Here is a 13,869-nt window from a genome sequence, read left to right as displayed (position 1 = left end):
TGTGACACAGGAAAGTTCTAAGCCTTGGAGGCCATATCTGATAAAAGGGAAATGGAATAAAACTGCAAGATTTTTGGCTCCCTTCTCCTTTCCTGTCTCTCCTCAGGTGCCCTGTAGAACTGGATCCTTTTCTTCCAGAACCACGTGGCCACAGAAAATTTGTTGTATCTTGGAAGAAAGGATATGTGAAGATCCTTTAGAAATGGAATATGGGGAAGGGTTGTGGATTATTCAGGCGTCATCCTTTTAACCTCCTCTTTCCCCCTCATATTTGGGGTTTTCTCTCTGACCTGTGATTTATTGGTTGTGGGTTTGACCTTTAAACTTATGCTTCCCCTACTCTGAGAACCAAAGTAGCTGAGCACTTTGTAGAAATCTTGTCTTTCATTTGTCTTAGCCCGAATTTCTGTTAATGGGCTCTTTTCTTGATTCATTAGAGAACTGGCTGTGTGTTCAAGGCGGCCAGAAAGCTACTTGCTGTATGATATAAAGTATTGGGACTTGAACTTGCAATCAAAATACCTAGGTTTTAGTGTCAGCTTTACTTCTTATTAAGTCTGTGAATTTGGATAAGTAGCTTTTTAACCTTAGTTTCTTTACCACATAAGAATAATACCTACCTCACAGGGTTGTTGTGAGGATGAAATGAGGTAACAAAGCTCCTTGAAAACTACAAACCGTAGAGTAGAACTGTGCAACTGGAAAATTTTGTTCATGGAGAGTGAATGAGAATTTTTAAAGGGATTTAAAAGTGACTCTGCAGTGCAGGACTTCTAGAAATGTTTTTTCTTCTCAGTGGAACTTTTCCCAAGTTCTCTTTGCCATTATTAACTTCTACTTGTTGCCTTACATATGTTGAATGGGATTTTTTTTTTAATTGTTTTCACCAGTAGTCTTGCTGCCTCTTCTTATTCTAGCATGGGAACAAGCAGCAGGCTAGGATGGCACCCCTTGACCTGGGCTTGTTTTTACTCTTTTTCATAGACACAGTGCCAGGTTAATGCCAGTAGTTGGTTTGGGGCCTTTGGGGTAGTGAAATTTGTGGATTTGACTTCTGTGGTCCCCTTGCTGACCTGAAGTGGATTGTATATTGTTAATTATAATAATTTAAAAAATTGAGTTCTACTTACTGGACATGCATCTCTGCACTTGAAAGTTAACATATTAAAAGCATATTTTTTTTCTTCCTTGGTTTTCTTGTTCATGTGGATAACCCAGAGAATGCCTGAGTCTAAGGTGCCATCCTCTGAGAGTCATCGCCCAGAAATGTGCTCTAGCTGCAGTGTTCCTCTTCCCAGTGGAGACAGCAGCTCCTCCTCTGGGAGCTGTACCAGCAGTCCACACAGGATAGTTTCTCAACCTTCTTCTGTTGAGAACCCATTGGAGAACCAGAAAAGTGATCAAAGTAATTCAGTTATTAAGATCTCTGAGACAGAGACGCTTAAGCCATCACAAAATTGCCAGATTCTGCCTTCATCTCCACTTCTGGTCCCCCAAGAATCTTTGGCCTCTTCAGAGGTCAAGGAGGATTTACCTGTAGAGTCTTCTGCTTCACAGCACGGACAGGATGCCATCCTCTATCTCCAGACACAAGTGGCTGAGATGTCCCGAGTGATACGTGATCTGCAGTCCAGGAGCTGTTTTCGATTCCATCATTCTAGGCCAAGTAAGAATTCCTCGGTTCCTTGGGACATCTCTACCTCCAAGGAAGAACATTTATCCACAGTGGAAGAAGAAGCTGACTGCAAATCCCCCTCAGCTGATGACAAAGGGCAGCCAGGTGACCCTAGTCAGTCTAGTTTCACAGGGCTTTTGAAAAGAATGGAACAAAGAGGTATTATCAAGAGAGTCACTTTACAGTCCGAAGCAGAACCATGTGAAGGGAAACCTGATTGTGTGACTTCTAAGAAACGTTTGGTCCCTCCACTGCATCCTCTTCTGAGAATCGCCACCACTGAGGTTTTTAAAGACCCTGCTGATTGCCATCCTTCCTCCTTCATGGGACACAGGGTGTATCCTGTGGCCAAGGATACCTCTCCTTTCCAACCAAATCCACCGGCCGGGGGCCCCATCGTAGAAGCATTAGAGCACAGCAAGAGAGGAAGCACAACATCACCTCTGGATTCTACCTCGAAAGAAATGGAGGTCATGGGTTGTAGATTCTACCATGCTGCTTCCATTGCAGCCCGAGCTGCTAGCTACATGGCCTATATGACTCAGTATCAGCGTAAACTCTGGGAAGACATGGAGGATCTGGTCCATGACCCAGAGTTTGATCGTGGAAAAGCAAGATGTATAATATCTGATGGTATGGATGCGGGCCTTTGGCAGCTTTGTACTACTAGGGATATAATGGACTCTGTGGTCAGAGTTATGGCAATGGCAATAGACTACAGAAGGCAGGCTTGGCTTCGACTCACATCTCTCACTAAGAAAACCCAAGAGAAGATCTCACACTTGCCCTTTGACGGTACTTCCCTCTTTGGACAAGATGTGAATGCTGTAGTTGCCGAAGAAAACAGTATAAAGGAAAATGACTATAAAGACCACAGCAAATACTATAACCAACATCGATACTTCTATAGTCATGACCAGAAAGCACATTATCACAGTAGAGGATACTCCAGAGGGGATTGGTACAAACCCCGAAACCACCCCTATAGATACAGGAAAAAGGGAGAATCTCCAGAACGCCATGGGTACAAGAATTAGTAACCCATTCACGTTCAGCAGTGCACCTGTCCAAGATGCTGACTGTGCTACTTGCTCCTCCCATCCACACAGGATCTACAGGTAGGAGGGCACCTCAGAATCTGAACGCATGGCTGGAATGATCACAGCTGACATTTGAATTCTAGACTTTTAGAATGAAGTAAATAATAAAGAGACTCATGCTTTCTTGGCCAAGTGAGTGGTAGAGACGTTCAGTAGGGTTGAACAAAGGTTTACCTGTTATTTCTAGTCCAAAATAAGTCTAGAGGAGGGTACTCAGGAATCTGAATCCTCTTATGATTAAGGAAAAACATAAATATTTCTTCCCCCTCAGGAAAATCTCACTGGTAAACTGAGGACTAGGAGATTTTGGATCTGGAAATAACCTACTACTAGATCTCTAACACCAGAGGCAGATCCTTCGTTTTTAGGTCATCAGTGCTTCCTTGTTTAGGCTTCCGTTTGTCAGATCTTCACAAAACGACAAATCTGTTATAATCTCTTTATGTCAGGGTGATCAGCTCACCAAGTGTCCATACTGCTGTCAAGCTCTGTGAGACTTCAGAATCAGCCTTGAAGCTGTATATCAAGAACTAAAATTCAAATCAAAATTTGCAAAATCCAGTTTGCTTCCAGTGGGGTGGCTAGATGTCCCAGGTCTACTGTGGACACCAGCTGGAAGAAGACTTTCCTACCTGTGACATCTCTGTAGAAACTTTCACAGTAACTGTCTTCACCACCCAAAGCTACACAGAGAATTCTCTGCAGTTGTCACTCCTAAGTCTGTCAAGCTCTCATATATCACAAGCTGTGAGACCTGGTCATGGTGTTCTCACAGGATAATCTGGGCCTTTCACCAAGATGACCTTGACTCCCTTCTAAACTCTTGAGCTCCGTAATTCATCACGCTCTAAATACAAAAAAGATAATGCACATTAGTGCCCTGGAAATCAAGGATGTTACACCATCCAGGCATGCAAATCTGAACTCTTGAAAGAGCAAGAATTCCAAACATGCCTGACAATCTGGTCCTCTGATTGTAATAAAGAGGGATGCCATCAGTCTAGATTTTACTGAGAAATCCTTCAGATTCAGAGCGTAACTGTGGATGTAGTAGAGAGAACATCTCATGCACTTCTCTTTCTGGATGTCCATTAATGGTTTCTCAAGACTTCAGTGGTGTGTTCTTGGTTTACTGGTCCCTTAATCTAGTCAGACTCTTACCATGAGAGACGACTTATCTTTTCGTTCTCAGTTCTTCGCATTATGATTTCTCCGTCAGACTGGAACTGGCAGCAGATACCTCAGTTACATGTCCTACAGTATCTGTCTCGAGGCAGTGGCTGTGCAGTGCCCAGCCCTTAGACCCTTGTCTTCACATCATGACTTCAGTGTTGGAGAAACTGCCAAATTGGAGGGGTCTGAATACATCATCTAGAATTATTTGCTTGGCCAAATAGAAAAAAATTTTATCAGTAGACTCATAATTTTGTAATTTCTTGGTTTGTCGAACATCTGCATTATTATTATTTTTTCATCTGCTTGACCGTAGTATTTTGGGTCTACTGTTAGTGGACCATGACACTGTTTTCAGGTTTATATGGTTTCTGTTTCTTGCCATGGTTCCTGCAGACTGGTGACTGATGCTTTCCCTGGTGCCCCACTTTTTGATAGCTTATTGGAAGCCCATTCCCCCTCCTCATCATAACCATATTCAGCACCCTTTTTGTTTACTTTTCTTCCTCTCCCTGTTTGTGCTGTAGAGGTTGAAGATGCAAATATCCCTACTTGGAAGAAGTTATTTTATTTTGTCAGATAGTTTCAGGGTACTGTATTGATTCTGTTTGTCCTATTTGTAGATGAAGCTTAAGCTGCAGTCTTGATAGAGTCTCCTCTTGGCACATTTGGTCAAGTCATATCTAGAGTTAACATTTACCTTTAATTTTTCTATACTTTTCACAAAGTTTTACTTCTGTTTTAGGTCCATGCCAGTGCTCTAAAAATTCTTTCAAATTGAACACTAGAAGAGCACTGATACTGTCTAAAAAGAAACGAGGGCCTAAGAAGTCATACGAAGATTTTTATAGTTCACGACGTGTACTCTACCAGTTCAGCAGTCTCATGTGCCCTTGCTGTAGCACCGTAGTTTTCTTCTGTGAAAGGACTAGTCGTGGGAAACTTGCTGGAGAGAGAGATCTTGACACTTTTCTGTACGGCTGCACGTAGATGTTCCCAGTTGTCTGAGGCTACTTCGCACTGCTCCCACTTTTCCATTTCTCCCCGTCCCTTCCCTGAATTGCATACTGTGTCACCAACTTGATGATTTTTGAGATACTCTTATTTTCCAAAATTCAAACCAAAATTATGTTGCTTGAAGACCTGGTTCTCTGAAACTGCTCTGGCATTTCCACCTAACCTGCTCTTTTTAATTTTTTTATATTTAATTGTGCTTAAAAAAAGACAAAACATAAAATTTACCATCATAACCATTTTTAAGTGTATAGTGGAGTAGTGTTAACTGTTCTCAATGTTTGTAGAGCAGCATTGCTGCTATCTTCATTTTGTGTTATGTTGCTCCGTAGCAACAAGTAGCATTGCTTTGCCACTCTCTGATTGATATGCCCAAGCATCTCCAGAGATCTTTCCTGAAAATAAAAAGGTATTGAGATATCATGGAACTGGTGGTCAGGTGGCTAGCTTCTGAAGGGGTTCGGCAGTTGCGTGGGGATGGGGCAGAACACCGAAGTGTGGGAGCAGGTTTAGCTGTAGATTGGGTGCTTGACTGCAGAAGAAACAATATTCTTAACCTGTTTTTTAAGATTAGTTTAAAGTCTTTCTCTGGCATACTTGAATGATGATGGTGTTATAAAACTAAAAACAGGGATTTGGTGTAGGGAAACAGCCCTAATAGACAACCATAGTAGTGTATGGAATTCATAATTAGATAACAAGTTTTCACATCATGTCTGCCATTTGCAGAGCCTTCAACAAGATTCTCCATCAGGCCAGCCTCTGATGTTTGAGCAGCTCTAGGTCTTCTAGGAGGCCTAGCAATCATCGCAAGTTGAGTGATTTGGTGTTCTTGAAAGGGATGCGTCTAATGATCCTTTTTCTTTAAAATGTTATAGTTTGACTAGACATAAAATGTATGTGGAAATGATATGATTTCTCATGGTTACTGTGTGTACACAGAAATGCTGTTTCTATTCATTGTTATATGAAGTGCCTTTTTAAATTTCACACTATTGTTTAAAACTTAACATTTTAATGTGTTGCATATGTTGCTGGTGATATTTATGTAAATTCTGTACAGTGATTTTTTTATCTTGTAGTTTATTCGTCTTCTGTACAATTGCACTATCTAAATGTACTCTCCTTCTGAATGTTACTTTGTTTTCATTACAGCACTATTGATCCATTTCAGAAGGTTATAGAGTATGTCCCTCCCCCTTTATTTAAATAACTTCACAGTAGTTATTTTAGTTTTTAGTGATTGGCTCAGTTTTCTGGGCATTGAGGCAGCTTTGTTTTCTATATCTAGGTTCTAGGTTTCTGATTGAACCATTTGTCTCATGTCTAACCTTGTTCTTAGCCATGGTAACACAACTTCAATTTGATAAGTGGGTGTGTTTACTCGGTAATACGTAACAAGGACATTAGGAAAATGAGTACATTTGTTGACACTTTATCTTTTTTTTTAAGACTGTGTGACAGCTTATCAGTGTAATTGCATTTAAACATTATTGTTATTATTATTATTATTTACTGTGTGGCAGCTTCTTTATCAGTATAATTCCATTTATTTACCTAGCCCTCAAAATGTCATTTTGAGGGGAGCATAAACTCAGGCTCCTTGGGTACTGTTTAGTATATTACATTACTATTATACTAATAATTTACTGAATGATACCTAAGTGACCTGATTGATAATGAACTTAAGGCCTGCTCCATCCAGGATAACCTCTCAGGTACCGTGAACAAGGAGGTTGGAATCGACGCAATCCAGAATCCCTTCTAGCTGTAAACTTGGATACAGAGTTAAATGACATGGATGAACAGAGTTAAATGCCACATTCAGTATTCTTGAGGACATACTTTATTGGGATTCTGGTAAAGGTTAGAAATTATGGATTAGATCTTTGTAGAAATAAAGACTGCAATAACTGAAAACTTTTTTTTATTTTTTTTTAATGTGAGGCATGTTTTGCCCAGACTTGCACTGTTCAGGTTCCATTGTCTTTTGAAATTTACCATTCTTACTTAGTGGCTAGTCCAGTAATTGACTGTCAGATCTGTATGCATCTCCTTCTTGTCATTTAGTTGGCTGGACCTATTCTATATAGTTTTTCATTAGTGTTTACCCCAATCAGGTCTTCATTTTTCACTTAAGAAAATAAACAGGTGGAAGTCGTCAGTAAGCTGATGATGATCACTGTATTGAATGCAAATCTTTCAGTTATTTATCCAGATATAACAAGTTTTGTAAGCCATTAAAATATGTTATGGAATGTCTTTTCCTGGATGAATGATGAGAATATTGTTTTATTAAATCTTTTTTTCTTGTATTGATTAGTGGGATGATATCTTTGTACTACTTTGTCTTTTCATTTGCTTGACTTTATAAGAATGAAACCTTTTTTATAGTAGTGTTTGGTACCATTGAGATACTACTCAAAATTAGGTTTGCTTCCCGTGGATATATCTGGAAGTGATCACAGGCCAACCATGTCCTTTTGTTGTTAGCATCTCAGTTATTTCATTCTTTGTATTGGGTCTTTTCTTCCCCTTTATGTAAAACCCCTTTCTAAAAGGATGTCTGATCTTCCTTAATCTCTTTGATGGAGATTATATTTTTTATTCTACCAGTCTATACTAGCCAGGATTTTGATGTGGCTTTTTATGTTTAAATACAATGCCTTCAGCATTATTGTAAGAGATTTTCTAGTTTTCTCTTAAAAATTTCCTTTTTAAAAAAAAATAGCCAGTCCGGTCTCACAGTATTTGGCTATTGAACTTTCATCAGTTTTTAATGCCTTCTTGTTTACTGGTGGTAGTATTTTCTCATTTCTGTATAGTCTTTGTGCAAATGTATTATTACATGTAGTTTGTGGTCAATTGCATTTTTTCTCTCTAATAAAAATTTTAAGTTCATCATCATGAATTTATAGTACAGCCCTGACATACACTGTATCTTTAACATTAATCAGGTTTTTTCCTAGGGCATAAAAACTTTACTGGTTTTGTTGAGGTAACTGTCTATTTCAAATGGTCTGTTGGATTTTCTGATGCCTTGTCAGTTCAATAAGACTTCTCAGGTTGTCTGTAGTTTCTTTTAGGACTTCGGAGATCTCTCAAGTTGTATTGCGTTTTCTAATATTCCTGAGTAGTGTATTCCTTGGTAGAAGTGAAAGCAGATCCTTTATATCTGGTAATATTAAAAGAAATTCTTTGACCTTAAATGGTTCAAATGTTATCTTGTGGGTTCTGTTAGTAGTCCCTTTGTAAGACTAACTTTCATATGCTTTTTTTCCCCCATGAGCTATCCTGTGCTTTCTGTTTTCTTTCATTACCCATAAAAGTGGCTCTATCACAGCATTCAATTTTAAGGGCTACAGTTAGACCTCTTGTTAACTCCTGGTTTTATGTTATGGCTGTGTTTCACATTGCCTTGACTTACAGTGTAGTGATGTGCTAAAATAATTATGTTTGTGGTCCTTCTATCTATACTGCTTTTATTTAGTGAGGCAACAGTGATGTGGATGATAGGGGAAAAAGATATTTTCCAAGTCACTAAACATAGTTTAAAATTTTCAGTTCCATTTTAAAAAACATTTAATTACATTAAGCTTTCTGCTTTTAGGTGTGCAGCCCATTCCTTTCTGCCTTAGGGAGAACAATTGTAATTAGTTTCATTTAGATTCTTAACACAGGTTCGAATGCGTGTTGGTCTTTGCCTAATGGTTTATAACAGCTCCTGTTTTCTTTTGCTTTTGACAGAAATATATTTTGACAGATGTTGGAAGCTCTTTGATAGTATTGGGTCTAATTGGCATCTTCCTACCTGGGAAGGATTAGAGGAGAGAGCCTCTATTGATAGAACGTATACGTACCAGGCTGTCTGTTGGTTGCAAGGGACTCTTGAGGCAGAAATGCACTCTTATTTTGCAGATAAGGAAATGGAACTTATATTAAACAATTTGCTCAAGTGGTGAGCTTTGAATATACACTGTTCCTCCAAGTTTCAATTCAATGTGTACTCAGTGGCCTTCTTTTGTCTTTCAAGACGCCACTCAAATCTTAACCTCTCTGAGAAGGTAATTTGTCAAATAACTACCCTTCCCTGGATTTTGTGTTTATGGCCGTACTCTTATCCCTTATTACTTGATGTCTTTATTAACTAATTCCTGGTTATTTCACTTGTCCAATCAGAAACCCTAACCTTCATTCTCACATTGAGTTTTCACTGTGCTGGACTGAGATGATTTCTGGATATGTTGTCGTTGGCTTCTGTTTCATGGATTTCTTATTTGTGTCCCATTCATTTTCAGCACTGATCATTTCAGTCATAGTTCTTGATGCTTGTGTTTTTCTTTGTTGTACCTCTTTTGTTCGTTATACGCTTTTTGTTTCAGATATACACTTAAATTTTTTTTTAACTGATGTCTTGAGGATACTGGCTTAATGAAAGGAAGGTGGAATGCTAAGCACATGGTATTTGAATTCCAGAGATCTTAATCTGAGTATTAACAAGTCACTTATTCTCTGAGACTAAGTTTTCCTACTCTCAAATGAGGTAATAATGCCTGGAACTTGAAAGCCTGATACAAATTTCCTTTCTATAGTGGTTATGCTGTTTCTACCCACATTTGTAGATTTCTCATAACTGTGGGATGGTATTGGATATAAATACAAATATACCTTAAGATGTATTTAATAGTATATAATAGTTCATTTCATGTCATCATGTCATGTTCCCCTTGTTTACAGTTTTTTTTAAGGCTGAACCATTAAGCTACATATAATACAAGCCCAACAATGGATTAAGTCATTGAAAGATGTATTTAAAATAAAATAGTCTCTTAAGTGCAAGCTAAGAAATGCTCATAATAAACAATAAGAAAAAAATTAAAAATAATGTAGAATGAAGAGCTAGAATGTATAGGTATGTGTATACAATTTTTGATGGATGGTATTTTGTCATTTTGTGTCTCTGATGGAAACAATCAGTACCTGCTATGTGCAAGCAGGCCCTGAGGAAGGTCTGTGGATACTGGGAGTTAATAAGAGATGGTATATTCTCTTGAGAAAGAAATACCAACACAGTGTAATTGTTCTATTTAGAGGAATGCCTATGATGAGGTTGGAACAAAAGAGAGGGCCATCTGAAGTGGTCCAGGAAAACTTTTCTTACCAGATGCTTGAGCTGTGGTTTGGAACGGGATTGGGCTAGTGGAGAAACAGGAGCCAGACATTCAGGTGAAGGAATCAGTGTGTGCATGAGTGTGGGGAACATCGTGTATCTGGTTTTTCAGAATTGTAAGGAACAGCCGCTATGGGCGCAATTGGAGGAGATCAGGTTGAAGAAAGGATAAATGTACATGATAATGTATTGGTTCCTACCTATTCCAAGTGTACTAAGATACGTAGCCATTACTTGTAAGGTCGTAGAAGTAGTCTGTCTAGAAGTTTCTTTGTCCACTATGGACATCTAGGCAGTTCCTTTTTTTCCTTGAACTGAGCCAAAGGAAAGCTCTCCATCAGTACACCTCTAGCCCCAGGGACGGCTCCAGCAGTGACAACAAACTGGGGCCCTGTGGGAGAACAGATTTGGTGATGAACAGGATGCTGCTGCTGAAGAGGGAGGGGCATTCCATCATGGTGGGCAGGTGCACACTGCAGGACCACCTGTGGGCCATGTTCCTCACTGCAGCTCAGTGTGGCTTGTTTCCCTGTGCATTGGCTTACAGATAATTTGAGCATGGACTTGGAGAAAATGAAGGTATTTCTTTAAAAAATGTTGCTTTTTAGGAGATTGGAGATGTGTTGCACAGGGCCTGTGAACCTTGTGCCAGTGGCATCTCCAGCAGCACCTAGAGCACGTTTTGTCAACTTCCTTTTTGTTTTTTCTCTGCTTTGAGTTTCTTTCCTTGCTCTGGTTGCTACTTTCACCTTTTCTTATCTCTCTCCACAATTCTTTCTTTTCTTACTGTGCCAGAGGTAGAGCAGTGGCACTAAGGGTTGAAACATTGTAACTCCCTTTTGTTTTGTCACAGCTTCATTGTAGGAGATACTAAAAAATTCTCCTAAGTTCCAAGGTTGTTTTTTGGGGGGTTGGGGGGAGGTCCTGTGTCTAAAGAGAATCAAAATCATTCTGCCTAGGAGGAGAGTTTTACAAATATAGATATTGGTAATTAACCCAAAAGACATTGTAGGAAGAATCTTATTGAAGAGGTTTGGTGGTACGAACCTTCTTCACTGAGTAGTACTTTACAGAATGGTGTATATCTATATGTATGTTTTAAAATTTGTTCCTATAAGGCATATGTTCCATGTACTTTGTATTTGTAAACACTAACCAGTTTGGGGGTGGGAAGGAGATTGCTTTGTACAAAAGGGTTGTTTCCTGGTTTTAAAGCTTTGCTGCTGGAGATGGTAAATAAATATTGTACAGCTTTGCTGGGTTTATCTCTTATGTTCTATCTGTATTTGAATATAAAATTCTTGAGAAAAATTGTTGCTTTTCAAAATGTTATTTGGGGTGTGGTTTCAGTTATAAGTTGGGTACAAGGAGATTCTGGTAAACAGAACTTATTCTGGGAGTGTAAACCTCTAAGACCAAACTAGAGACCCAAGCTTTGAAGGGATGGGCAATGAGAAATAGGCTTTGAAACTGGAGTTTGTATGAAGTAAAGCAGTTGTTTCAGGAATTCTGTTCAGCCTGTTGAACTGAAAATGGCTTGCCCTAATTCTTGATTAATACCTGTTTCTGTTATGTTTAGGCAATAATGTAATCCAGTCATTGCACTTCTAGATACAGAAAGAAACCTGGAGGGAAAAAGTTATATACAACATTATGTTCCTTTTAGAGACAAAATTTCCATTTGCGTTTATGAAGGATACATGTTAAACTTATATTTTTAAAAGGCAAAAAGTAGTGATTTAAGCCAAATTCATTACATTTCCAAACAAAAGATTGAGATCCTCGAGACTTTTTGTCTTTATACAGTCTTGTTCATTAGTAATTAAAATTTTCTTAACAATTTTATAGCATATTCTAATGCAGAAATATTAGAAAATAGAGATTTAAAAAGGAAAAAGAAACCCTCTAGACAGAAATAACTACTGTTAACATTTTGATTTATAGCCTAGATTTGGTTTCTTCTAAATATTTTTACAAAAAATGGGATCATTTTCACTTAAAAACAAATACAAATGATGTGGAAAAAAGACATTGAAATATATACGTTATAGCTTCATTGACAAGTGGGATTTTGTGCTGTGTCATTAATTTGCTTATTTAAAGATTTGGTATGCATTTATTTTATGGTTCACATAGCAGGTCACAGTTCCATAGCAATGTTAGAAATTTTAATAGTTTCCAGGAAATCTTTGTTAGCTCATTAAACTTGATTAGTATATGAAAGTATTAATTGCTTTGGTAAAATTTTTGCCTAAATAGTAGAATTTTCATTGGACATTATTCCTAATGATCTTTTATGAGCAAGATTGTGAGTCCATGGCCAGAACCGTTTTCACGTTCACTTGAACTGATTTCAAGTTTGAAGTGGTTATTTGTAGCAAAAAGAGAAAAATCAGGACAGTGCAACTAGTTTTCACAAGGTTAAGTTTATTCAATAATGAGACTACTGAGGGAAATTTTGAAGTATTAGCTCAAGTTTGTGTCTTCATTCTTATGAAATGAAAAGTCACAATGCTGACCATTGATATTAGTTCCTTTTTTAAAAATACCCTTACTTGACAAAATAAGGGAATTCTATATCAGGCTTTCCTTCCTCCCCTGTCCCCTCCCCAATTATAGAGACCCACTGAATCCCACTATTACAGATTAGATATCAGAAGAAAGCCCTCTTCCCTTCCCGCCCAGGTTATCTATTTCTGGACTTGGAATTTTTGCTGTGACTGCCAAGCTCCATTAAAAGATAAACATTGTCCTCTAAAACAGAAGAATTCTTGCTTATTTTCTCCTAAATATGCTTAGCTTTCATGGATATGTGCACTCAGATATAACCAGTATCCTTAATCTGCTGTCATTTCTAGGACACAACCCAAATTTGCTTTGTATATAAGAATTTCGTAGTGTCCAGGGGTGAGCATAGACAGGGTTGCAGGGAAAGGCCATATTAACCTGGCTTCTGAGGTTCTGGAACAGCTTTCCTTCCTGTACCCAGTGTGGCCCTCATTTTGTAACCTTCCAACTCCTGATCACCCACGGATTTTGGTATGTTGGACTATGTCATTGGAATCATACCTCTGCTTCCCATTTTTTAAAACCATCATTTTAGTTAAAAAAAATTTCACAGGGACTGAACTAGAATCTGCTCTTTAACCTTTTCTGGCTTTACAGCTTTCTCCTTAATTGTTAGGACCCCACAAACTTCCCCAATGGGAGCGGGTGGGTATGGAAGAAAAACTAACTCAGAGAAGTGATCTAAAATATTGGCAAATAGGGACTTCCCTGGTAGTCCAGTGGTTAAGACTCCACGCTACCACTGCAGGGGGTGCGGGTTTGATCTCTGGTCAGGGAACTAAGACCCTGCATGCCATGTGGCACGGCCAAAATAATTTATATATATGGGGGGGGGACGGGGGGGAGGGAGAGAGAGAGAGAGAGAGAGAGAGAGGCAAATAGAGACTCTCCCCTCCCCAATATATTTCTTAGGACTTTCCTTTCCTATGCTTCTCCCCCCAGATAACTGAGCGGATACACTTTCTTGCTGGTCATTTGCTATCATTGTGGACTCTTTAATATTACTCTTTAGTAGTATTTAATATAGAAGTTAATCCAGGGTAATCACAACAAGTGCTTCAAGAAGGATGACTGAAGATCTGTAGCTGCTAACATTCTAAATGAAACTGAGAGCCCATTATTCTTACCATTGGGAGCCAATTCCATTTCTAGTTTGAGAAGTTACATAT

General features: G+C 38.6%; 1 protein-coding gene across 3 annotated transcripts in view; it reads left to right on the top strand.

Annotated features, from left to right (window-relative positions):
• ZNF451 (zinc finger protein 451) overlaps positions 1–13,869 on the top strand; it is a 123,256-nt gene that overhangs the window by 43,875 nt on the left and 65,512 nt on the right. Inside the window, exon 4 of one of the 3 annotated variants that reach the window (XM_004267782.3) lies at positions 1,219–11,404. The exons of the other annotated variants lie outside the window; for them this stretch is intronic. Coding sequence (XP_004267830.1) covers positions 1,219–2,712 — 1,494 coding nt within the window. The 3' untranslated portion in view covers positions 2,713–11,404. Of the gene's footprint in view, positions 1–1,218; positions 11,405–13,869 lie in introns of those variants that run through there. 3 annotated transcript variants of the gene reach the window in all.

The sequence above is a fragment of the Orcinus orca genome, chromosome 10 (genome assembly GCF_937001465.1).
Source record: "Orcinus orca chromosome 10, mOrcOrc1.1, whole genome shotgun sequence".
Classification (NCBI taxonomy): domain Eukaryota; kingdom Metazoa; phylum Chordata; class Mammalia; order Artiodactyla; family Delphinidae; genus Orcinus; species Orcinus orca.
This window is presented reverse-complemented; position numbering and strand designations above follow the sequence as displayed.